The sequence below is a fragment of the Nothoprocta perdicaria genome, unplaced genomic scaffold, assembly GCF_003342845.1.
Source record: "Nothoprocta perdicaria isolate Ctin4 unplaced genomic scaffold, notPer1 scaffold_203, whole genome shotgun sequence".
Taxonomy (NCBI): domain Eukaryota; kingdom Metazoa; phylum Chordata; class Aves; order Tinamiformes; family Tinamidae; genus Nothoprocta; species Nothoprocta perdicaria.
In genome coordinates this window covers 961,869-988,371 of record NW_020455239.1, presented here as the reverse complement: position 1 = coordinate 988,371, position 26,503 = coordinate 961,869, and the positions used below count along the sequence as shown (strand labels likewise).

Below are 26,503 nucleotides of genomic sequence, written 5' to 3'. Positions count from 1 at the left end.
CCCTCTGACGCTGGGCAAGTGCTGAGTACTTGATCTAGTGGCAGATCGTCAGAGATCTATTTTTAGAAGAAAGAAAGAAAAAAAAAAGAAATTACGAGAGAAGAAGTAAAAATAATTCTCATCTGTACTGTATTTGTACAACCTTTAAGTGGAGCTCTGTTTCTGGAAAGATCATAATTAGATTTGAAGAACCTCATCTTGCCGGAAATGCTCAGTATCTTCCAAACTGTACTGAAAGTACCTAACTTGCACAATTGTATTTCTGTGATCTGGGGTAAGGAGGGGCCACTGCACCTCATTCAGACTTTCAAGATCTTCTCTTCCAAACCTGCAGTTCAGAAGCGAGCGTGGGGGCCTCAGGAGGCTGAAGTGCTGCACGACCCGGGCAGAGAGCAGGAGAGGCCGGGCTGCCACCAGCACCTATCGACGCTGGGAGGCTGCACTCTGCATTTCTAGGCCCTAGTGGATTCCATAGGAATTTGTTGTAATAATTGTTAAAATATGATGTTTACTTTTCAAAAATATCTAGAATTATTATTTTTTTAATACATAGTTTTTAAACACTTCTGAAATGTTTTACTTTTTAGGTTGTTCATGAGAAAGCTTGGGCTCATTACCTTTTCACTAGGAATCAACGCAAACTTCTGATACTAAGTTGGGCTAAAGCTAGAAAAGCCTTTTTAGTTAAGGCAGTGACAACTGTTGCTGAAGCTTCTGCTGCCCATGAGACAGAATTAGTGCTGGCTAATACCAGACAAAAGCAGCAGGAACTCTGTACTGATCTGAAAGCAAAGGTAGGTTCAACTATAAATTCATCACATCCAAATTCAAAATTAATATAAGCAAAAAACTTCAAAGTATGTTTAGGAAAAAAAAAGCTAACTGAAGGCAGCTGTTACAATCCTGTTTTTACTAACTTAATTTAAATGTTTTGGATCATTACAAGACGACCAATTACAATATGTTGGCAGAGTTTTTATTGTGTGAAGCCTGACCTGCAAATTCTTTAGAGGATGTCCTGTTTCATGACCAGCAGGCATCCTTGTTTCATGCTTGTTTGACCATCTCTTCAGCTTTGTTTGTCTGTCTTTGATTAAGACTTAGTTTCCATCCTACCTAGCACATTTTAAGCCTTAATATGAATGTCATACTGTGCATGTAATTTCTGTAAAACTGCAGTCGCGTTTCAGAATATTTCAGAATATTTCAGAATATTTAAGGTTGGAAGGGACCTCTACAGATCATCTAGTCCAACCTTCCTGCTCAAGCAGGCACACCTASAGCATGTGGCACAGGGTGGCATCCAGGCGGGTTTTGAAGACCTCCAGAGTAGGAGACTCCACAACCTCCCTGGGCAGCCTGTTCCACTGCTCTGTCACCCTAACAGTAAAGAAGTTGCTCCTCACCTGGAGACGGAACTTCTTATGCTTCAGTTTGTGGCCATTACCCCTCGTCCTATCGCTGGCCACCAGTGAAAACAGCCTGTCCCCTTCCTCCCTGCATTCTCCCTTCCTGAACTTAATCTGAGCCTCATCAAAGAGTTTGAACTGGGATTTCTGTACTGGAGCACAAAAATTGTTCTGCAGTTTGCAATACGAGACAGTCTACCTAAGCTGCCAGGATCAGAGATCTGTTGCTAGATCCTTTTGGTTCTTGTTTAACCAAGTCATTTAACCAATAAGTCATTTAATGTTTTCTGCTTTGGTTTCTTCTTCAACAAAATGGAATTGATATCTATGCCAAGTGAGGTTTATTGCATAAAAACTTTTAATATTGGAATGCTCAAGGGTGGCAGCTAGAGAAACCTGCACCATTCTTCATCACTATCATTGGTTTTTTTACGTTATTTTTAGTCTATTTTTGGAGCAATGATGAATATCTGTCTTTTTTATGTTTTACAAGACCTGAAAAGAATTAATCCCATAGCTTGTTTGGCTTTGTTTTAAAGGTTCCACAAATATTCTGAAAGATGCTTTACTGTGTAAACATGTGTGGAAAAGAGCAAAATTACTCTTCTGAGTATGACGAGTCTGCTTGAGGTGCTCTTTGTGATTTTCCATGTGCACAGAAATTAACCTACAAAAGCATACATAGAGTGTTATTCTCACTTCACTCATATGATCTTTGTTGGACACTTGCCATTCAGTGAAATAGAAGTTTTTTGGTTTTATAGAAACAGATATTATTAAAAGAGTATCAATACAGACTTATACTTTGGGCTATGGTCTTCAAAATAATAACCTATGATTACAAAACTGTGAAAGAAATTAGAATGTGATTTTCTGAACCAAACATCCTTTTTCGATCTTTAACCCAATGTACTTAATGGCTCAAATCCCCTGCTCGCTGCAGAAGCTCAGTGAGTTTTGCTGTGAAGTCAGATTCTCTTCTCCCAGTGAATGGTCGACCCGCTCTCTTCTCCCCACCAAAGCAACAAGGAAATGTTGAAGCTGTTACCTTCACTCTCATGTTGCTTAAGGTTCTTGCTGATCCACTGAATACAGTGAGAGTTTAGATTGTGGCCTCCTGTTCTCTGTAGCTTGGAGCTTTTCTTAACTTAAACCTATTAGGTCTGTGCTTTTCAAGGGCTGCTGTCAGGCAGAGGTGACTGTTAAAATGTCCAAAGTTTGATCAAAACAGTTCATCTATTTCCCTGGTGAAGAGGAATGAAAAAGAAGTATCTTTTTCATTAAAGAAGGAAATCATTGTGACCTTACTTTGAAGAGCTCTGCAGCTGAAAGGGTTAGAGGATGAAAGCTGAACTTCTGTAAGGAACTAGTGATTTTTCTGCAGAAATGGTTCTGAATGTGTCCATATTTTCTTGTTTGGATTTGACAGGTAAATGCATTTGAAAGCTTGTTCTTTGCACAGCTTTAGTTCTTCGGAAGCACGCTGCTGAAGAGTGTCATGCAGTTGTAGGTAGCTTCAGCAGCCAACAGATAGGAAAGTAACTCTTAGTCTCTTGAATTAATTTCAAACTGATTAAAAACCCATCTTCAAATATTATGGAGATCTATAGATGAGGTAAACAGTGAACCTGTTTCAGTGATGAAATCAGTATAGATCTGGAAAACATATAATAGCTCTTCCTTTTTTTCCGTTGATTGACTTAATTCTATGCATTTCAGTGAGCTTATTTTAAGAAAATCTTGCTGGTGTGACTTGCTCAATGGGAAACATAGCTGTGGCTTGGTTGTGCTGTAAACTCCAGGTGTGCTGGGAAGAGCCAGCATCCCAAGTGCAAGACGCACCAATCTCCCTGCTTACACCAGCCAGTCCAAGGGCAAGGTGTAGCACTCGCATGCCTATTTTACAGCAGCTGTAAAATGAAGTTACGACACACGTCTGCTGTAGGATCTACACCAGGAAACAGTTCTAGCAATGCAAAGTTCTACTGAAATTGCATCTAATTTGGTCTAAATTGGCTCTGTTTTGCAGACAGGATATTCAGAAATACATGAATATTTTGATGGCTTGGTTAATCATCTGTCAGTGATGAGTACTTGCCTCCGAATGTGACACCTCATCTAGCTTCTCAGTCACTGCACCATTTAGCTTGTTTAGCACATTCTGCTGGGAAAGGATATCTTACCAATTTCTGTAACTCTTGGAGTTTACAGAGGGGTCAAAAAACTTTTTTTTCCTCTGAATGTGAAAATATTTATTCCTGATTGTAACAGATTTCGCAAAACAAAGATATAAATGAATTTTCAGTATGTGAGAGACCATGTATTTTTATTGTATTAATAATCTCTAATACCACATAGTTTTTATATGGATATTTCCGTCTGTCAACTGAAACCATTTTTATAAAGGATTCTAATATTTTCTTTCTTTACCTTTACAGTGGTAAAGTAGTGTGAAAGCTGGGACTAGAACCATGTCCCTTGAGCCTGATTCTTTACACCCAGGCAATACTTCTGAATGCCTTTTACCTTAAGATCATGGAAAGTCTTAGTCCTTCAGGGTAAATTCTGAGTCTTGCAGATGGAGAAAATGACATAGTCTGGTTTGCACTCAGCAAACAGGCCTGTGGAAGACGGAGGAGGGAAGGGGCTTGGCAGGGCTCGGCGTGGCTGGCAGCGGGCTGTGCTGCCGCCGGCGCCGCTGGCCTTGCTCCGACTGAGCCCTGTGCCCGTCAGCACCGGGAGACATCAGAAAGGAACGAGGGAGCGAAACAGTGAACAAGTAAAATGCTAAATGTTAGCAAGCTGGTTCATTACGATGGTGGTCCCATCTATTGACACCCGTTACAGCTTGCATAAGACAAGTGGAAGGAAGAGTGAACATTTCATGGCAGTAATATGTGTATATATGGCATATATGTGTATGTATATGTGTTACATATGTTATATATATATGTGGTATATGTGGTAGTCTTAGGATATAGATTTCTCATACCTCAGATCTAACAGGAAACCGAAGTTGGCTGTTCACCTTAGAGCTGGGCTGGCTAAGCCCGACCTCAGTATATTCTGTTACCCAGGTCCAGCGCTGGAAGTCCGGTTTCTGCCTTGCCCCTCTCCCAAGGTAGTAGGTGCTGTGGCGGGTGGCTCCCCTCTATTGATTGCTTGGCACTGTGTCTCTGTGTTTGTTTTGTTTTGTGTTTGTTCAGCTCCCTAGGACGTTGATTAGATCTTGCTCCTTTACCTGACTGCTGAATTTCACAAAGCTTGTAGGAGCTTAATTATATTTGAGACCGACACGTATATGCCAATTTAGCTGAAATGGTCCAATGATCCCCAAAAGTACTTAGGGGTAGATGTTCAGATAAGCAGATAGATCATCCTAACCTTATTTTCTTAGGAGAATTACCTTTCTGTTGCAGCTAGGGAAGTGACACCTCAGGCAAGCAAGCAGAATAATTTACATTAAGAATATCCCAAAGTCGTAAAGGCTCAAAAGAGCTGTTTGTAAGAATGTAGAAAGAAATAGAAGAGGTAACAACACATGAAAGGACAGAAAATTTAGGTAAATAGATGTAAATAGAAATGTAGTTTAAGGTTGTGCACATGTGAATATTTAAAGCAGTCTGCATGATATTTAAACATGTTAATAGGACGCTGACATTCCCCACTGACGAGCACAGAACAGTTCTGCATTATAGTGACTGATGGGAGTGGAAATTCAAAGACAGGCCCTGGCAGCCTGTTGTTTGAGCAGAGATACTGGGACAGTATTTTCACTGCAGGGCACTAAAGCTGATCTGATACTGGACAGCAAGGTTTACAGCAGCAATCCTAAGCAAGTTTCTTAGCTAAAATGGAACGCGACTTGTTATGGTTGGGCTTCAGAGACCCAGGCTCAGAGTACCACCCCGCCCAACTCTTTATCGGGTTTAAGCATTTTTATAGCTAAATAAAATTTCTACCATTCTATTAAATACTAAAGCAGTTATTTTCAACCTTTTTCTGATTTTTCAGATGGAATTTTATAGTAGAAAAATAATTCTAATAACAAAGAAAAGTAAGGCTACTGTTATTTCCTGTGGATAAACTATCTAAAAGTATGGGTCAAAATCCAGTAGGGATATAAACTTTCAGTATTAATCTTAGAAGATAGATGCCTTCTAACTGTAATTAGAAAAAACAAATATTATTTCTTAATAACTTCATTACCTAATAACTTCATTACCAAGTGTTTTAATACAACACTTTCATAACTCCCTTAGTCACAGGATACTGTTAGTCTGTACTATTTGTCTGGTTTGTCCTGTTAAGTCTGATTCCAGTTGCTGTCTGAATGTCCAATGTCCCTTAAATTTCCTACTTGTTGTGCAAGCCCAGGCCGTCCATGAAGAGCATATCCAGCCATTGCTTCCTGGGAGCTCAGAGTGCTGTGGGTGCTGGTGTCTAATTAATGACTTCATATCTTCTTTTTACAGTTTTGTAAGAGTGCTACTGTCCTGTTCTATTTGTAAAATATTTGAGGCTAATGGATTTATTATCCCATTAACACAAGAGGAATTTATGTGCTTAACTTCTATTAACCTTACCAGAAATCATCTGTGTAAATTCCAGTTCTCCTATGGGAGGCTAGATCTTTAACTGTATACTTCTCTCCTCACTCCCCTCCTGTCCGTACAAAGCTTCCCTCTTCTTGCTGCCACTGGCAGGGGAGGGAGGCACAGGGGCGAGAGATCCGTCTGCGCTGTGCACCAAACTGCTAGGAAGGGAAGCCACCACTTTTACTAGCTTTCTCTGCCGATCTTCTAGGGATTTCAGTTTTACTTCCCCCTTCAGCTACTTCTACACTAGATAAATAGTAATGCTGGGAAATAAAAACTTGGCCAAATTCACTCAATCATCCGCATTGAGTGGGTGGTGTGTTTGGTAGGAACTGAACCGAGGAGAATATCTGTGCTGAAGACCTCTTGTGGCAATCCAAGAATTCTTTTAGCCCATGACTTTCTTTCCTTTTTTTTTTTTTGATCACCTCTTACATATGTTTTGTGTTGTCACTTTCAGAACTCACTAGAACTGGATCTCTAAAATGCACATTTCCTTGTGAACAGAACCCTCATGGGCAGCTGCCTGTGCTGAGGCTGCAGTCCCTTCCTTAAAAACCTGAAGGAAAAAGTTCATGGTTAATTGCAGATCAATGCTGACAATTAAGAAGGTTTTGTTGTTGTTTTGTTTGTTTGTTTTCTCTCTTGTGCCTTGTAGCTGCGTTCTGGAAAGATGAAGAGGTGTCCCAAACTTACCACAAATGGGATAACCCTCACTTCCATACTCAGTGAGAAACAGCATGGAAAAGGTGGGCAAAGATATAAGGAAGTTGGAAGGAGGCTGAGAAGGGAGAGGAACCAGTCCTAGGAATAGGAGGTCATTTGTTTGTTAACTTGGAATCTACACAGACAAGTTGTAAAGCCGCCCAGCTTGTTCTGTTTTCAAGTGCACTAAATATGCATCTAGCTACAGAAGTTTAAGCTGAAGCTTAGTCACAAAATAGGAATTTTCTTGCTCCTGACAGCAGTTTTGGGCCCAGCTGCCACGCGCAGCATGGTGCCTGCACTGTCTCCTCTGCGAGCAGGGCGAGAGGCTTCCTGGGCTTGGGCCGGGCTGCGCTTCCCGCGGCACCGCAGGACCGCGCGGTGCAGGCACGGCCCCGTGTGCATGCGTAGGGTAATCGCTAAATACTGCTTGCATATCTAGTCTCGTAATCACATTTCAGCATTTCTGACTGCTACTTCACAAATGCTGATTCTTTCAGTAATGCTGAAATAATGTCAACTTCTATCAGCTTTGCAGTACTTATGTCGCTATGTATCGTCTTCAGTTGTGGACTTCATTTTTCTGAAAGAAACCCTCTCTGTTTTTTTTTTTTCCCCAGGTATTGTTAGAATGATTCTTAGTTCAGTAGAGAGTTGCACTCTGTAAGAAAAATAAGGACAGGTGTTCAGAAATATTTCAGGAATTAATAAAACTTAGAGATTTCTGGAAGAGCTATTGGAAAGGAGAGCTGGAAGGGATCAGAGTGGAGATATCAGAGGATTTTATTTTATCCCTTTAGGTACAACTTCCAGTACTAACTTTACACCAAAACCAGTAAGCTAAGTGGGGATTCTTGCTTGGAGCTGGAATTCTGCGTGCCTGCCGCGTCAGGAGCGCCTTTGGAGCGTGCTGAGCACTGCTCCCGAGCTCGGCGCGCTCCTCCTGCACTGTCTCTCCTTGCTGCCTCGTCTCCTCCTTGCCCCGTGGCTTGTGCGACTTTTCTGCCTCCCTTTCCAAGGCCAGCCTCCTCCCTAAAGGACTCGCACCGGGCAGAGCCTCTCCACCCCAGCCGGTTGTGCTCTGCTCCTGCCGGTGGGTACCTGCAGTGTAGCTGCTAGAAGGAATGGGGTGCCAGCTTCCTAGCACGTCCCTGCACCTGGGATGTTGTCAGCCAGTCCTGTTGAAGGAGAAGACTGGACACGGTGCCCCTGAGCGTGCATTCACTTACTGCACATTCGCTCAAAATTTTAGTTTTTGTCACAAAAATAGGCATATATATGTAGCATTAAGTACACAGTAAAATATATCATTGCTACCCAGATGTTACAGTGAAATGACTAATTTAATGCCTTAGTTTGCAGTTTATTTTACGTTATTGTAATATGCAATATTGAAATAAGAAACTGAAAATAGATATGTATCCATTCTGTTCAGTACAGCAAGTTAATAATTCACTTGGCAAAAATTCCTCTCATAACACACAACCCGTGAAATGTATTTGAAATGCCAATTGTAATTAAAAACTTTCAGAGCTTTACATTGGCAGAGGTTGTACTGCTAAAACGTAAGCTTATTTGTGGAGAAGGCAGTAGGGGATCCATTTTTCAGTGTATTTTTAATACTAGTTTAATATTAGTTTAACAACCAGGGTTTTTTAATATTTAAATGGAACATTTAATGTTGACACAATAAAATCTGCCCTTCTGATTTTGTACCATTAGGAATGAAGGAATGCAATCAAGAACACATTAAGAGGGTTTTGTGCATTATAATGTCCCAGATGACTGCTTAAGCTTGCTATTGATTCACAATTATTGTTCTGTATTTTTTTTGCTTTGTTTTGTTTTGCTTGCTTATTTGTTTTTATTGTTCTTCAGAGCTGTACGCTATTATTTCTAGAGGGAAAAACCTGACAAATGCAGTAGGTTTTCTTGAAAGGCACAAATTGGAGGAACCACGAAATTCCGTGCCTGATCTCGGCTCCTGAGGGGAAGGGGGCCAGCCGCAGGGGAGGGCCTGCCCGGGACTGCCTGCCGCCTGCTCCGGCTCCTGCCGCCTGCTCCAGCTCCTGCTCCGGCTCCTGCACCCATTCCGGCTCCAGCTCCATCTCCAGGGAGCTGCTGCCCGCGCTGCAGCGGGGCCCGGGGGCACTGGGTGCGTGCGGGCTCCACGGTGCCGGCTGTGCACAACCACTCCATGCGGGGCAGATGCAGGCGCAGGCTCCGGCGCACTCGCAGCGCACTTGTTTGCACGGGGCAAGCTGGGCGCCCTCCTGGTTTGGCAGCCTCTGACGAGATGGATGGGACATGGGGTTACTTTGGGAGCCTTTCCAGTCTGGCCCGTGTTCTCTCCCATTAATTCTGCTGCCGGGAGAAGTTCCCCTTCCCAGACCATCTGGCCCACTGAGTAGGTGGGGTTGTGGGACTGGAGATGCTCTCCAGAAGAGAGACGATTTTAACCTTCAAAGTAGTTCAAAAATTGAAACATTTTGACTTTTGTTTAAGTTGCTTATTTCCTAGTTTTTGGAGTTTCTTAAATAATATAAAATTTTAATTTAACTCAGCTCTGTTAATATTATATCATAGGCAACTCTAGGTTTTGATGTGGGAAGGCATGGCACAATGCCAACTTACTGAATCTTATACCGGAAATATTTTGTAAACAGTGTTTTTCCAGGTCTGTTTATTTTCCTTTTTGTTGAAACAATGAATCACTTTTTCAAGGATGTGACTCCCCTTTTGCCTTGATGAAAAGGGCTGGACCAGATGCCTGTGGAGGGCAGGGATAAGGCCTGGGATAGTATGTCACCTTTGTCTGGGGAACGGCTGAATAATTCATGCTCTGTCTGTTCCCAAAGTTATGCGCTGAAGCTTGGTTATGTTCATTTTATTGTGTGACCAGATATCCACCAGATTTTATTGTGTGACCTAGATATCCACCAGATACCTGGTGGATACCTGGTGGATATCTAGGTTGTGCTTCACTATTGGTTTCTGCCTTGGAATAAAAGGCGTTAGGAGAAGATCTGTGTGAGGGGTCTCACATATGGAGAGGACCTATGTGAGTGTAACCAAGGAGCGTGGTTGTGACCTGTCACGAGATTAGTGTGTAACACATATTCTGTGCAAACTATTCCTAACCAAGATGAAAGAATAATAGGTTTGACATGACTTTAGGCTAGATGAGTATATGCAGTCCGTGCTTACCACTATTTTTGTTTGTTTTTCTTTGATCGTTTGTCTTGCTGACAACTTTTGGGCCTATTCTGCTCCCAATACCTGTTCCTGTTCAGTAGCTCCACTGGCATTTCACTTAGCTGTGGTTTTTAATGAGACTGATTTAATGGAATCACAATACAAAATAATGGCAGAGGTCAGATCACTAGGAAATTCACACTTTGCTAACAAGAATTCAAAAACACATGGAGCAGAAGGTAGGAAAACAGGAGCTCTGACAAGCAATTTTTTTGTTGGGTAGTCTGCAGATTAATTTACACATTTAACTTTATCAGCCATTTCAGTTTAGAAAATCACAAATTATGTTGCAGAAATGTGAAGTTTCTTCAAACGCCCCAGCAGTTTATTTTAGCTCCAACACAAACGTACACCTGCCATGGGCTTTGCTCACTTTACGTTTGCTGGTAGAGGTCAAAGCTTCATGAGGATGTTCATGTTTGTCGCTTTCCAAGACTTCTCAAAGGTGACTTGGGAACGATCGTTTATTCCTCCAAGTTCATTTTTAAAACATTTCTGTTTCAGGTTTTAGTGTAGCCAGTGAATTAACAGAAACTATTTCAGCTTTTTATTTAATTTTTAATGCTGATCTCTGATACCTAATATCTGAGCGGACTGCTCAGAACTGCTAACTAAAAGTTACCACTTAGACAATCACGTCATTCTTATGTAATTGTTATTCTGTCGTCAGCATTGTTCCACGTTTCCCTTCAGATAGACAGCTAGAAGTTTGTGCATGTTCTCTTCAGGGGTGGTGCCAGTGCCATGGGTGTGCCTGAGTATTGGTTAGAAGAATGGGGAAGAAAAACCAGTTAAAAGTGAGCAACATTATCTCTCTTAAAAGTTATTTCTAAATCTCCTAATAAAGAGAGTTTAATTTTACAACTGCTGCTGAACCCTTTCATGTCATTATCCTGTCCACGCTACACTCCATGAAAAGCTGCATTGATGTTCAGTTTACTGGGACATGATACAGAGAACAAAATATAATTATTTAGGAAGTGAGGTCTTAGTCTGTTCTTAAAATGTATATATGTGTGTGCGCATATGTATGTATGTATTTGTACATATGTATCATTGAAAAGACAAGTGCCTAGCTGCCTTTGAGAATTTTATTTAAAGTCTTTGTGTTTTCACATATGATGTATATTATGTGGCATAATATACCAGTCATTTGTGAATTACATATTAGTATATGAGAAAATGATGCTTCTATATGGATGCATATTACTAAAAAAAAGTTACAAATCTTATCTTTGAAATAGATTATGTTTCCTTAACATTCTCAGCTTTGGAGGGTCATAAAATTGCACAAATTCTGTTGCAAAACTGTCTAAACAAGGTTTTTCTCTCCTTTATTTCAGGTTCTACAGTGGAGAGTACAACAAGAGGAGGCTGCTAAACTAGAAGCTGCTATAGCTACCAGAAGAAAACAAGAGAGAGATGAAAAAGAAAGGGTGCAGAGAGAACAGGAGAGGATTCGTAGAACACAGGAGAAAGAGAAGGTGTGAGAAATATATTTTAGGGGATGTTAATGAGTGTAATTGTCTCTAAAATCTTTAACTGATCTCACTTCGTTATATTCTTGTAAACAGTCTTTAGTGTTAGTACAGATGGGAGAAAATGGTTGAGTGAGTCTTGCTGCTGTCTCATTTAGCTTTAAAGCTGAGTGCTCTTCTGTACTTTGTTATGTTTCCAGAAAAATGAGGTACACAAAGACGTAATGTTTGTGACTATCCCAAAAGCACGGGAAAACAGTGCAGAGGCTCTGCTGGCTTTCTGACACGTACAGATTTGTGCTTTTTCAGTGATGTGGCTTAAGAGGACTGAAGGCTTCCAGCGCTGCAGCTGAGCGTGCTGCAATGCAGCAAACGAGCCCTATGCGTGTGCGAGGCTGCGCTGGGGGCCTCGAGCACGGTGGTAATCTCAGCTGTGCAGGGTGTCAGGATGCACGTTACATCATCCCCAGTGCTGCTCTCATGGCTGCCTGGGAAGTGGCTTTGATTCATCAGAGCCATTTGAAGCCAGGATTTCATCTTAACAGAAAATGGGAAATTCACCACAGTACTTTCAGAAAATCAATGCTTTTAGAAAATCAGTTTTGTGTCACATATTAGCTGTATTTCTGATGACCTTTTTATTTTAAAAACAGGACACTAATCCAGAAATTTTTAATATTAAGGTTATAGTTTTTGTTTTTTCTTCACTGAAATCTTGCTTGCTTAGAGTCTCTCATCTGTAGAATATTTGTTAAGAAGGCGTAACTATTTTTGGAAAAGATAAGCAACTGTAGAAGATGATTCTTATCAATTGATTATTGCTGATGAGTAAGCAATCCCTTTTACATTCATGGGACGGTGCATGTTAAAATGTTTGCAAGAATGGTCACTAAGGATTATATTCTTATAGCGTACTTGATAGAAGCAGAGTTAGCAGAGATGGAAGCATAAGGCCAGACTGTTTTCTGGTAGTGCAGTGGAAGCTTAAGCGATGTCAGTGTGCCGCCTCACACCGCAGAACGCCTTGATAAAGAAGAAAGCTCAGTCTGAGTTTATGTTGTCATGTTGTCTCTTTAGCCTTTATCTTCTTATCTTTATTTACCTGTCATGTCCCTTGGTAACATATGTTAGTGGGAGCAAACAAATGCTGACAGTAGCCAAGTGTAGGCAATTAGATTCCCTAGAAAGGAAGAGATTCTCATTTCAGTAGAGGTATCTACTGCAGTAATAATCTTTGCAGGGAAAAAAAAATAAAGACAGTTTCTGTGTTTGCTTAAGTTGCTACCAAAATATTTTAATTCACAACAATTACTGAGAGCAGAAAAGAAATTATAGCAGAGCAAAATAAATGGCTTGTGTAATTTACCTTCTTGGAATACTCTGCAGGCTGGTATAATTGATTTCCTTAGCTGAAGAGTGAAAATAAAATCCTACATTACTTGGAATTTCCCTATCAATCTTTATAGTATCCAAGTGTCCTTTCCTTGCTTTGTCCAACGAACCATGTCTTTTTGTCATGTCAAACACGTGGAGAGCAGGAGCCCTTGCTGCATGCTGTATTCCACATGGCAATCTGGTGTGACCATTAGAGTCTGTTGGTACCAAGAAATCCGCAAAGAAGCGCATGATCGAAAGTGAAGGTGCTGAAGACTCTTCCTCTGCAGATAGAGGCTGTTGTCTGCTCAGTATTTCTCATTGCTGCAAGTCTCTAGAGCCAACATTGGAAAAGCAGCTTAATTCCAAAAGGGTTTTGATTTGTGAGCGACACGTTCTTGGTTGTGACTGCAGTCGCATACTGGATGTACCCACTGCCTGAAGATTGTACTTATTTGGAGTGGTCACCTGGCTTTGTTCCTCCTCTGCAGTTTATTTTAAATATAAAATATAGGTTCTTGGCAGAACAGTCTTTCTGGCAAAATACGCTAAATTATACAGTTAACAAAATTGTAACTGATTACAATTAGTTGTCAAGAACTCCATTTCAAGAGATGTTTTTCTTCAATATATGCAGAGTCATTTTGCTTTCCATAGGAAACAGGAAAATTCGGGGGGGGGGGGGGGGGGGGGGGGGTGGATCCCATGAAGTCTCTAGTCCAGCACCGTGCTCACAGCAGGTTCAGCTCTGAGGGCAGGCTTTATACCTATAGATTTGGTTTGATTTCTTTATCCTTTATTTTATTTTGTTTATCCTTGTATTATTTAAAATCTTGTAACTTCATGTGTACGTTTTCAGGCAAATCCTATTTTGGGCCTTTTTTCCTTGAATTGAGCAGTATTATGCATAAGTTGCATAAACTTTTTGTAGATGCCAGTTAGCATTTTTGGCACAAACTTCTGTTAAAGTGCCCAAGGGAGTTTTTCAAGGTTATGCAGATGTGCACAGTATTACAAAATTATTCTGTGTGTTTTTTTGGTTTTGTTGTTTTCTCTTCACACTGGCGTATGTTTTCTGCAGTTGATCTTGATTGATATGTCCCATTGCCCTGAGATGCTGGACGTAAGGCTGTAAGTAAGCTCGAGGCACGGGGCCCTGCAGAGCTTTGCTGCGCGGTTCTGTGCAGCACGGCTCGCGCCGTGCCTAGACGGGGAGCCTTGCTCCTCTGAAGAGGAAGACAATGAAGGGGACACAGACGCTGGATGTGTCTGTATCGCAGCCGGTGCTGACTCTGCATCGCAGCATAGGTATTAATACAGCTAGTACACCATTAGATCTGCTGTTAGGCCTCTTGGGAGCAGCAGTGCTCGCAGTCTCCTACAGCAGCCGGCACAGGATCATTTCCTTGGGCACAGAGGTAATAGCTGCCGTTGGGGCCGCCCTGCTGAGCCCAGAGGCTGCTCATGGTTCCGTGGGCTCCCGAGCTGTGCACGGGCCGGGCCGCTGCCCGCGGACCCGCAGCGCTGCCACAGCCGCTCGTGCAGCCCCGGCCTCTTGCAAGTGGCTCCTGAGGTCACCTCGTCTACATGGAGGAGCCAGTTCCTGCTCCTGTGTCTGCAAGGTGCGTGTTGGCCTGCGGGGCTCGTGAGCGGCTCTGAGCTTAGCTCAAGGCACCATTCAAATCTCAGCAAAGTGACCAATCAATTTTGGTTTTAAGGTGGAATTTGTAATTTATGTGATGGCAAAGTGGGAATAATAATTTGCTACCAATTCTGCCTGTTTACCTTTGCGGAACAGCTCTGGCTTTAGGAATTGAATCCCATGGAATTTGTTCCAATGCAAAACTCTGTGTTTCTCTTGACCAAATTTTACTTTAAATCCTGATTCCCCTTTTTGCATCAGTAGAAGTTCCTGTTTTCAGATGAGGTTCCCCACTCAGGTTTCTCGCTCTTGCAGAGGCTGCTGTTCCTCACACCATCTTGGAAAAGCTGCACAAAGGTCCCCAGATGCCTTTTCCTCCTGCTCAGTGAGTTCCCCGTCAGCTCCCCGTTCCGCCAAGCCTGGCTGCGCTGGCCTGTGTCCGGGTGTTGGAGGCAGGACATTGAGGTGCTGGGGAAATGGGGATATGGCCTTGAGCAGCTCGGCGGAAGGTTTCGGTGGGAGCACGTGGAGGCGGCCTCAGAGCTGGCCCTGGAATAGCCTAGGCGCCCGTGGCCTCATGTGGCTGCTCCTGTTCTCGAGGTCCTGTTCTCTCGACACCCTCTTATGCTGCTCCTGATGCATTTGCTGTTAACACACGCCATTCTAAAATATAGGTATTATTATAGAAGGGTTAACTTTGCATTTTCTATAGCTTAATTATTTTCTCAACTTGTTTGGTCTCACTACCTTAGCTTATGAATGATTATTGCTTTGTTTACCGTGTTTGTTCAAACTTAGGTGAAAAAATACTGGGCTGAAAAACAGCTCAAGCAGCAAGAACGGGAAGAGAAGAATGTACAGCGCCTGGAAGAAATAAGAAAATTAATGACAGAACAAGCAATTAAAGACAGAGAAAGGTAAAAGAAAATAAATGTGAATAACTATACCTCCGTAGGAACTTTCTGTAATCTAATTTGTTCTGATCTTCCAACCTTGCAAATTAGAATAAATTGAGATAAGTTTTTTTTCCCCTGTCTGGCAGCTACTCCACTCTGTATACACAGGTTGCGTCACAACTGTCCTCTGGAAGAATGTATTTGTTACAATACAATCAATCAACCTTTTAGATCTATATAAACCATAAACTGCTGCAAACATAGTAAGGCGAACACACTAAGACCGACTGTCTCCATCATGTTTTTATTCTAGTTGAGTAAAAGGACCTTTTGCCTTCCTTTATAGCAAAATTATTTGTAGTCAGGTTTGATTTCTTTGAGAGAGGGGTGCGAGCAGCTCATTGAGCACATACAGTCTCAAAGATATCAAATACTTTTTTAGAGGATCTTAAATTACACATCAAAATTTTAAGACATTCGAACTATTGAGTATTCAGACCTTAGTCTTGGTAACAGTTATTGGATCTGACTTGCTTTATGAGTGCTCATGATTGTTATTATCAAATATTATTCACTAGCAACTGTGAAAAGCATCGACTGGATGCTGTAGATGCTCCTGCCTCATGTGATGTCATTTAGGACTTCAACCTCTTCCCATTGGAAGCCTTCCCTGGCTTTTGCAGCAGGGTATGGCCCACAGAACTTGACTTCAGACAGCAGTGTAATTTTGTATATTCCTCTATCACACAGAACAAGAAAACAGCTGTGTTACGTAGCCAGCTTATGGTTGCTGTCCTTGTGAAGTCCAATCACAGATTTACTGTTTTAGCATAGAGAAACTCGCCAAACTGCATGGGCCAAAATGTAATCAGAATAGGGTAAAGCACCCTTAAAAGACTAAACCTGGGTTACTCATCCTGTGGGAAACACTACTTGGATCTTATTTTATGATACCTTGCTTAATGTTAGGACTTAGAATCATAGAATCGTAGAGTTGTTAAGGTTGGAAGGGACCTTTAGAGATCATCTAGTCCACCCTCCCTGCACACTTAAATGTCCATGTCCTTATGTTACAGATACATGTATGGCTTTCCTTTTAATATACCTGCAATGACTGAAGCTCAGTTCTTTCTCTTCATCTGAAGTTGAAAGAGCAAGATCTGTTTATATTTTTTCAGCAATAACTGAGTTGTCGTTTAGGTTTCAGGTGCTTTTCAAATGCTCTGAATATTGATATTGAGTAAAGATATTTACTTGAAAAATCAAGGTTCTAAAATATGGTGATATGAATCTCAGAATACTGCCATTCATGGCTTTTGGCTTAAGCACTATCTAAATAGCCAGTCTAATTACATTTAATAACCATTACTGAATGGAATTGTACTTGAAACAAAGCAGCGGTTTGGGCAGAAGAGACCAAAACAGAGTTAATTAGGAAATGTCTTCATATGCTAGACAGGACATTCTTCTGATAAGCGTTAGCTACTCAAACTTCTTTAGAACTGTTAGATATGGTTGCTTTACCTTTTGTAAACAGAGCATTTCATCTTGTCATTTGAGACTCTGATGTCATTCCACTTTTTTTTTTCTGTTTCCTTTTATATGTAAATAATCTTAGAATTTATCTTTCTAATTCTTCTGTTTTATTCCATTTTTATCCAATGAACTCTAACATTGAATTAGTTTTCTTTATCCTCTATTTTTATTTAAAGTGAAATTCAAGTTTTGATTTAAAAAATAATATTTTTGAGGATTTTTTTTTTTCCCAGCAGCTCATTTTTTTTTGTCCTCTAAAGCTTTTATCATTAACTATATTGAAGCCTCGGGGCAAATTATCTTCACTGATCTGTTCTCAAGTTCCCTTTCATTTAGTAATCTCTGTGGTCAGTCATTAGTTCTGCTTAAAAGATAAATTTATCAGAGTAAATCCAGTCTCATCAAAGACATGCATCTGTTTATGATTTATTGAAACAAGGCCATAACCTTGCAAACACATGAAAAACTGAGCTGAAACTCTGGTGCATTCAAGCAAATGCAATCTGCAGAGATTCAGTACTCACAATAAATCAGAACAGCCGGATCCCCGTGGGGAGATGGTGGTAGAGAGCTCTGAAAAGGAGCTGCTCCTTGGATTTGTGAACAAGCCCCACAGCTGAAGCAGCACATACGTGTGCACGGATGGCTGAGCTTTCCACAGAACCGGCCGGGAGAGGTGACTCCGAAATGGAGTTAGCACCGTGCAGGGAAAGGAGTTAGCACCGTGCGGGATGCAGCCGGCACGGCCGCTCCTCCAGGCTGCTGTGAAGCTGTCAGCCGGATTAGCACGACACTCCCCACCACACTGTGGAAAACAAAGCTTGAGGAGACCGTGAATCCTTGGAAATTACACTAGTCATGTTTTGAAATTATTTAGAGCTTTCCATCTGCAAAGCCTTGCAAGCATTAACCAAAAATGGGCAGAAAGGTGTTGCTGTTAGCCAGTACTGCAGTGCTCCGAGTTCAGCGCGCGTCGTTTTGGACAACGTGTTGTCCTGAGTTTGGGAGCCCCGGTGGAGGACGAGGCCGGTGTGGAACTGCCACTCTCCTGCGCGGCTCCGGCCTCGGAGCCCCCCGGCACAGGGCCTCGGAGGACTGGGCGCGGGACACGAGGACAGGCCGGTGTCGCTGCTCCGCTCCAAAATGCTCGCAGGCTTTGGGGGGATGGAAGAGACTTCTGGATGCAGAGGCTGACTGTTCCATGAACAAGGTACAGCCTGGAGAGTACATAGAAATTGGGATAGATCCAATAAGATAGTGAAAAATGGGCTCTTGTTATCCTGAATTGCTTCTAAATTGAAGATAAAATCAAGCAATCATGTTAATAAAAACCCTTATTATTACAGAGTCCCTCTGGTGCTCTATTTATTCAAGTCTCCCCTGGTAATTGCGAGACACCAGATAACCAGTTACGACCAGATCAAAGCAAAGAATTAAAGGCACCTGGAACTGGATGTGGATGAATTTACAGTGACTAAGACTAAAGTCACTAAGTCACTAAATTTTTTGATCCACAGCAGCTCCCCTGAATAGGTGGCTGACAATGGAGACATTTAGCTGGCTTAGTTAACAGGTTGGACCGCTTCCCTTGTTGGCCTGGAGGTTGCCGGGCAGCTGCAGTTTTGCACTGCGTGCGCCCTCCGAGTGCTGATCACCCCTTGCCTCAACCCGGGGGCTGGAGCTTAAGTTCCCCTTACATCTTGATCAAGCCACAGACACTGAGAGTACTGAGTTGAGCACAACTCGCAATAAGCAAAGCTACCTGCACCAAAACGGGAGAGCGGGAGGGAGCTGTGCTCCCGTTTCTGTGTTCCCAGCACAGTTTGGTTCTGCATTAGCTTCTTCTATGCAGGGAGTTTTTATCAGGTCCTCCATATTGCTCTTTAAGTGCAAAATGGATAGAGTGCATATGGGCTATTCTACAGCAATGTTCCCTTAAAAAAGAGATTTTGCATTAATGTTGCAGGGTGAGAATTAAATTGGCATGAAATTGTGCAGCTGCTTTCACTCACTACCTACGTGGAACAGATTGGGACCGTTCTGTTGTTCAGTGAATGGGAAAAATTTGTGTTTTAACCCAGCACCTGTACAGCTGCCAGTCCTGGCCCTGCATTCAGCGCTGCCGTGGGGAGATAGCAGGAAAAGGACAGCAGTTTGCAAGGATTATAACTCCGTGCCCATAAGAAGCAGAATAGCGACTCTTTGCCAGAGCTGAAAGAATCTGGAAAAGCTGTGGGAAAAATAAAGGATGTGGGGACCACGCAGACAGCGGGGCAGGTTGGATGTGCTGGTGGAGTCATGTCCTTGCAGGAACTTGGTGCGGAGCTTGTGCCGGACACCTCCTCCTGCAGCTGCGGGCCGTGCCGGGCTGCGCTCCAGGCTGCGCTCCGGGATGTGCTGCACTGGGCACCGCCTGCGCCCCTGGAGCTGGCTGCAAGCGAGGGCACCGCGGGAAGCGAGGGTGCTGCGGGAAGCAAGGGCACTGTGGGAAGGTGCCATGGGAAGCAGGAGTGCTGCGGGAAGCAGGAGTGCTGCGGGAAGCAGGAGTGCTGCGGGAAGCAGGAGCGCTGTGGGAAGCAGGAGCACTGTGGTGCGCGCGCGGCAGCAGCGAGCAGGCCGTGGCCAGCTAAGGGAACGCGCTCGCCGGAGGGCAACTTCGTTGCCTTAAGTTCCACTGAACTTCCCTGACAGTCGTGGCCACTCGTTTCTTCCTATTGAATATTTATGAGAGAGCGTCTGAAAGGAGAGTTTTAATGAAATTGTGCTTATCAAAAATGACATAAACGCATACTCACAATACTTCAGAGGGCAGCTGTACTGGAACTAATCAGCAAAGCTCTTTTTTTTTAGCTGTTGATTTATTAAAATTATTACTGTGGTACTTAAGGTGAAACAGGAGTATTCAAACATTTTAATTTTAAGTTTTCTATAAAATGAAGTTTACTTTGAAGAAAGACTAGCTAAAATATTACTAAGTATAGTATAGTAAGAATAGCAACGACTGTATTTGGACATGACACTGAAATCAAAGCTCCAGTAAACACTTAAGATCAAGTACAGAAATACTGGCAGGATGTTCTAAGCTAGAAATGCGTTGTGGAACTGGGAATGTACTTGCAAGGCCTCCTGCCTTCCCCGCGTGTGGACTTCGTGGTGCTGCCTTGACCCTCTGATCATGAGAGGTCGTTTGATCCATATCGGCCTTGGCCTCTGCAGGGTGGACAGCAGACCATCTCCTTAGGAAAGGGCGGTCATGAGAGCCCAGTTGCCACCTTCCTATGAGCAACAAGTGCTCCTTCAAGATGCTCAGTCCTTGTGCTGTCCTTGCCTGCCTGTCTCTGACTTTTGGTGGTTATTTGCACCTATTCAGAATTATAGCAATATCGTAAACTGTTTCTGTTGGGTTTTTGCCATGCTGTGCGCTCCTTCTGTGTGCATGAATGTGTCTGAAGCCGAGACCAAGTGTTCGAGACTGACTGCATCTGAGTGTGTGGGGCTCAGGTCCCTTTATTGGTAAGGTACAAAAGGTCCCAAGGCACTGGATGTTGTATTTGATAACGCTGGGTTGTTTTAGAAGAAATATTGTAGTGCAGTGAGCTCAAGCGGAGTGAAAGCCTTGCAATGCAGCACGATTTTCATTTGTCATTTTTTAGAAAAAGAAAAGTAGAATATTAATCTTTTTTTATTAAAATCTCTTCATGTAAAAAGCAGATTAGACTCTTTCCCTGGATAAAATTACCTCTGAAGATGATTGTCGTAAACATTCATCTGCCTAAGTAAGAAGCTGGAAGCGGCTCCCGGTGTCCTTGGGCAGCGCTCAACCACCCCCTGGAGACACCCTTGGCCTGGGGACTGTTCCCGGGCTACGGATGCCATGGTCCCTTGTAGCTGCCAACAGCACTGCACATTTAGTCCCATTTTTTGCAATTTATAGCACAAGTCAAATAGTCCTGTGAGCTTACTGCAATTCTGGGAACAGTAAAATAAAAACAGCCCGGTTTTACTGCAATTGAAGCAGCAGTTCCCTCTGCATCTCCCCAAGGCCGGGAGAAGCCCGGAGCAGGAAGGACGGGCAGACCCGGGTGCCGTGCGTGGCAGGAGCGCCGGGGCTGGCGGCAAGCGCTGGGTGCTCGTGCTGCGCGTGGGCGCGCGCCCGCAGAGCAGAGCCCGGCAAAGCTGCGGCTGCAGGGGAAGCTGCCCCGGGAACAAAGTGCTTTGCACGAACCCACACTGTGTTGTCTTCCTGGGGAAGGGTTCGGTGTTTGGGTCTTGCTGCTTCCAGGAACAGCGTCGGGAGGGATTTGTTGCCCTTATATGAAAAAGTCACGGGTCTGAGTTTCGCTGCCACTCACAGATGTCAGAGAGCATTAAATCTTGGCAAAGAAAATGGGGAAAAAACAAGTAAGAGGACTGTAAATAATGCCAAGGAAAGCTGAGTTCTAGAAATGAAATCTGAAAGGTTAGCCAACTAGTAAATAAATAAAGCATTTTTCTTCCAGATATTTTGATGAACCAGCCCATTGCTTATTCGGTGGGTACAGAAAACATCAGACTAACTAGTTTCTAAACTGCAACACGGCAATGGAAATACCAAGTGAACGTGGACGCTGCGTGTAACGTTTGTGTGCATCCCGTCGTGCAGGGTGAAGTTCAGACGAGCGCTGCGGGAGAGGCGGCTGCTGCGGAAGAGGGAAGCGGCGCTTCGGGCGGCGCTGGCGGAGCACGAGAGGCTCAAGGGCCTGGAGACGCTGCGCCAGCAGGTGCCTGCCTTCCTCCTTGCAGCGCTTCCACACGCGCAGGGAGACGCACACGTTCCCTGCCGTATCCTGTGGGAGATAAAAAGAGCTATCTATCAAAAGCCAATAAATGAAGAATCTAAAATGCAGTTTAGGTCTGACATTAACATTAATTCTGTCATGTTACAGATCTCAGGTGCTTTGTAACTTTGACAAGAGGAATATTAGGGTGTTAAATTGCACTGCAGAAGCTCTGCTATTTGAAAATTGATAGATAATAATTTTTCTGTTTTTTTTTCTCTTTGTATTTATGTTTTGTTTGTATTACTTAAGTCTTCGTTGAGTCTTACTCGCAATTTATGAGTAATTTAAATAGTTTTTAAATTCTGAAAATTTACTGACCCTGGACTACAAGTCATCAAGCAGATAAACTTAACTCTCTGAAGGTTCTGCACCTCAGTTTAAAACTAACATCTCCAGAAAAGCTGCTAATTTTTACTAATGTAAGTCCATGCTGTTAATTTTTTTTTGTCTTGCTGATTTTTGAAGCAGTAATGCTCCTTTAATGCATATTTTTGCATGGAATCTCCTTGTTTTGACTCTGAAGAGTACAAGGAGAAACCTGGATTTCAAATCCTTGCACCGCGGTAAGTGCGGCCAGTAGGGCTGGCCAAGGCAGGTGCAGGCAAGGGAAAAGCTGCTTCCCGAGAGCTGTGGATTTGGGATAAGGGGCCCGCCTGTGGCGGTGCAGCTCCCCTGTTACTCACAGTTAAACATACAGTGTTTGAGGCAGCCTCGACCTCACCTCCGAGCTCGCCGTGGCTTGGGACTGGCTGGCGCAGGGCCGCGCGCGCTCCCAAATCCCTGCGCGCTCTGTGCCCGCAAGGGCTTCGGCCCCGCATTTGGACCTGCGGCGTCGGGAGCAAAGAGGACGTAGGAGTAGAAAACCTCAGGCATCGTTGGGATGAGGTTTCAGTCTTTCTTAAAATGCTCTAATTCAAGTCAATTTCCAGTAAATTATTTATTTATTTTTAAAATTCTGATTCAGTTAAATATTTTGTTGTAAGAACAGTATTGATTTTAGTGCCAATTAATTATTAAGAAGAATTGTGCTAGGTCTTTCCTAAGTTATTGCATTGGCTTTTGCATCATATTTCATGAGTGGCAGCAGTGTTGGTGGATCTGATCATCTCTCGTGACTAATCCAAGTCTCTTATCGAGGCACAAATGCTTTAGACCTGCCTTTGACCAGAATCCTGTAACCTTTGCTTCATTATTTTTCCTAACCGATATGTCCTCTGTGTTTCATGCTAATAAAATACTCCTCCGTGAAACATATGCCCCTCACTTTTATGAGGAAAAAAGTGAGGTCTTTAGAAAAGTTACCCAGTTTGTGAATGTTGAGACCCTGTAAATATAAAGTAAACATACTAAAGACACTAAATACATACTAAATGCATACATACTGAATAGGAGTATGAAGCAGTAATTATGGAACAATGTCACATTTCGGCTGGGCTGCTGCGACTCTCCTGGGCGTCTCGCTTGGGAGCGGCCGCGCGGGGCTGGGCCTGGGGCGCCGTCCACGCGCTGCTCCCCTGGGCCGTGGGGCCGGAACCAGCCGCGTGCCCAGCGCGCTCTGCACGGACGGTGCCTGTTCACGGTGTGGAGGGGCGGGCGCCGGCGGGACACGGGGCGGACCCGGGCTCCACACTCGCGTGCCGACAGGGTGGCGCGAGGCGCCTCTGCCACCCGTGGGCCGGGTGAGACCCCGTGCAGGCCAGCGCTGCGTGACTGATCCCCGCCGCTCCTCACCCGGCCCCTACGCAGACAGTGAAGTTTACTGTTCTCGTACCGTGTATTTCAGGTTGCTGTTGTTGCACGGTTGGATCCAGCGAGGGCCGTGTCTGACACTGTGGCATCTAGAGCTAGGATGGGCGTTGGAGCCGAAGAGGAGTTCGTCCTTCAGAAACCGCTCTTCAAGCTGCATACGTACAGCGAGCAGCAGGTGAGTGGCTGCAAGGGCGCTGTGTGGCTCCTGTATGCCAGGACACGTACTAGTGTGCTGGATACTCGAGCGGAGCCTTTTCCATTTCATGGTGTGATTTACGGGCACCCCCTTCACGCGCTGCGGCGGCTGCAGGGGGGCGCCCCAGAGGCGGCTCCCGGCTGCACCGCGGCTGCACCGCGGCTGCACTGCGGCTGCATCACAGCTACATTGCAGCTGCACCGCGGCTGCACCGTGGCTGCACTGCGGCTGCATCGCGGCTACATTGCAGCTGCACCGCGGCTGCACTGCGGCTGCACTGTGGCTGCACCGCCGCGCAGGGCGCTCCTCCCGGGGCACGGGGAGCTCCTGGCTCGGGAGGCCACGCAGCCCCAGCAGGGAAGGCAGCGGCTGTCGCTACCCACTGCGGCACCGGCCTTTCGTGGGCCAGGGCGACGGTGCGAGGGCAGCAGGAACATGGGGAGCCCGCGCGGGCCCCTAACACCAATTTAAGCGATATATATAGGGAGGGGTTTCTGACTCGCTGCTCCACGTCATCTAAATCTGTGTTTTTGAAATTATTCCGTCTCTGGAATCTGAAGAGTGTATTTACAAAAAGAGAAACACTATTGGTATGGGTCTATGTCATAAAAGCTTTATTGTAGCACTGGATAGGCTGAAATTAAATGATGTCTGTAATTAAGATGTCCAGCAATTCCCAGTATAAGACCTGTGCTTAAAGCTGCTTACTTTGGTGAGAGAGACCTGCTGCAAGGGATGTGGCTTTGCTTGGCTGTGGGAATCTACCCACCTCCGAGTGATGGATAATCTCTGGAAAAGTCTTAGCCTGCAAGTGCTCTGGAAATGCCCATCTGAGCTTGGTGTCCGAGTCTACAGAATGTTGTGCACTTTCCACCCCAACTGGTTCCTTGCTGTGCTTTGTTCAACAGATCATTTCTGACCCAAGGCTCCGCGTCGAGCTCGCTCTTCGAGAAGCCGGGCTTCATAAAACACTTTACGCAAAAGAGATTTTGCCCAAAATTCCTCCGCCGAAGCTTCCAAGGAAGGACATGGAATCCACGGCTTTCAAACCATAGAGGAGGTCGTGTATCACGAGCTGGGAGCTCGGCCCTTTCTGAGAGCTGCTAATAAAGCGCCCACGGGCGCAGGTGGAAGTGCCTGTGTGCCGGCTGGGAATCCCTGTGGGGCTGCGGGCAGCGCCGGGCACCAGAGCGGAGCGTGGTGGGGTGAGGGGCGTTCAGGGCTGCAGGCAGCACTGGCGCGTGGCGGGGTGAGGAGCAGCCGGGGCTGCAGGCAGTGCCGGGCACCGGAGTGGAGCGTGGCGGGGCGAGGGTGCCTGGGGCTCCAGGCAGTGCTGGATGCAGGAGCGGAGTGTGGCGGGGCGAGGGGTGCCCGGGGCTGCAGGCAGTGCTGGGCGCCGGAGCGTGGCGGGGTGAGGAGCAGCCGGGGCTGCAGGCAGTGCTGGGCGCCGGAGCGGAGCGTGGTGGGGCGAGGGGTGTTCGGGGCTGCAGGCAGCACCAGAGCGTTGCGGGGTGAGGAGCAGCTGGGGCTGCAGGCAGTGCTGGATGCAGGAGTGGAGCGTGGCAGGGCGAGGAGCAGCCGGGGCTGCAGGCAGTGCTGGGCGCCCGGGGCTGCGGCGAGGGCCGCGTGCCAGCGAGCGGGGCAGCCCTGCGGAGCGGGGCCGCGTGGGCTGCTCGGCTGCCCTCCTGGCGCCTGACACCAGCTCTGCCCCGCGCTGTGGGCGGCTCCGCTGGCTGTTCCAGGAGGGCAGAGGCCACCAGGGGCCCGACTCCCCTCCTCGCTCCTCGAGGCTGCGTCGGGAAGACGTTCAGCCTGGAGCTGCTTTGCCCGCTCGCACCCGCCCCGCCACGCTGCTGCTGCACTAGTCACCTGTACCATACAGTGGAACCAGTCGTTTGTACCCTAGAGTTCTACCATGCGGTCATACTGATCACTTGTACTATACAGTCGTACCAGTCAGTTGGACCATACAGTTGTACTGCTGAGTGGTACCATACAGTTGTACTGTACAGTTGTGCTGGTCAGTCGTACCAGTCAGTTGTACTGTACAGTTGTACCATGGAGTTGTACCGTACAGTCGTACCAGTCAGTTGTACTGGTCAGTTGTACCATACAGTCATACTGTACAGTCGTACTGGTCAGTTGTACCATGGAGTTGTACCGTACAGTCGTACCGGTCAGTCGCCCCACCAGCTGCTGCAGGGCGGTGCTCGCGGTGCCCCTGTCCACAGGCGGCCGGACGGAGGAGACGCCGGCAGACGTGGGCAGCCAGGCTGGCAGGTACCTCCGTGTGCACCTGGCAGCATCAGCACAGAACAGCCCTGCGGAGCAGCCACTGCAGCTTTTGCTATGCTATATAAATGCGGCCCACATAACTTTCATGCCAGGTTGCTTGAGAAATTGATATTTTTAATTATAAGATCCTCATCATGAATGCTTCTATTATTCCTTGATTATTATAAGAACCAACTTAATCCTTGTCTATATTTGGAAACCAATTTGGTGCACTGTGTTTACTGCAAAGCAATCACCTGAACAATTTCATATTTCAAATTAGTCTGTCGGAATAAACTATCAAATTAGAAACAACATTTCAGCTCTGCGATCTTTATTTTGCATCCGAAAGCCACTGAATGCGATTCAGTTAAATGAGGTGGAAGTTGATGTCATTTGATTCCGTGGCGGACTTGCAAGCGGTGACCTCCGGAAGGGCGCAGCGGCAGCAGGATGCGGGGTCCTGGTTCCGCGGCTCGCGGGGCCCTGCCCGGGGGCCGCGCACCAGGCAGGTCCCCTACGGGCGCCATGGGCGGGCCAGGGCGGAGCGGGGGGAGCGGCAGCTCCTGCG

The 26,503-nt window shown here is 45.2% G+C and overlaps 1 protein-coding gene across 1 annotated transcript in view; it reads left to right on the top strand.

Annotated features, from left to right (window-relative positions):
- Positions 1 to 24,746, top strand: part of CCDC148 (coiled-coil domain containing 148) — a 41,765-nt gene extending 17,019 nt beyond the window's left edge. Inside the window, exons 9-14 of the mRNA XM_026038184.1 lie at positions 588 to 794; positions 11,311 to 11,451; positions 15,260 to 15,378; positions 21,536 to 21,653; positions 23,497 to 23,637; positions 24,567 to 24,746. Coding sequence (XP_025893969.1) covers positions 588 to 794; positions 11,311 to 11,451; positions 15,260 to 15,378; positions 21,536 to 21,653; positions 23,497 to 23,637; positions 24,567 to 24,713 — 873 coding nt within the window. The 3' untranslated portion in view covers positions 24,714 to 24,746. The remainder of the gene's footprint in view (positions 1 to 587; positions 795 to 11,310; positions 11,452 to 15,259; positions 15,379 to 21,535; positions 21,654 to 23,496; positions 23,638 to 24,566) is intronic.
- Positions 24,747 to 26,503: the final 1,757 nt, after the last annotated feature.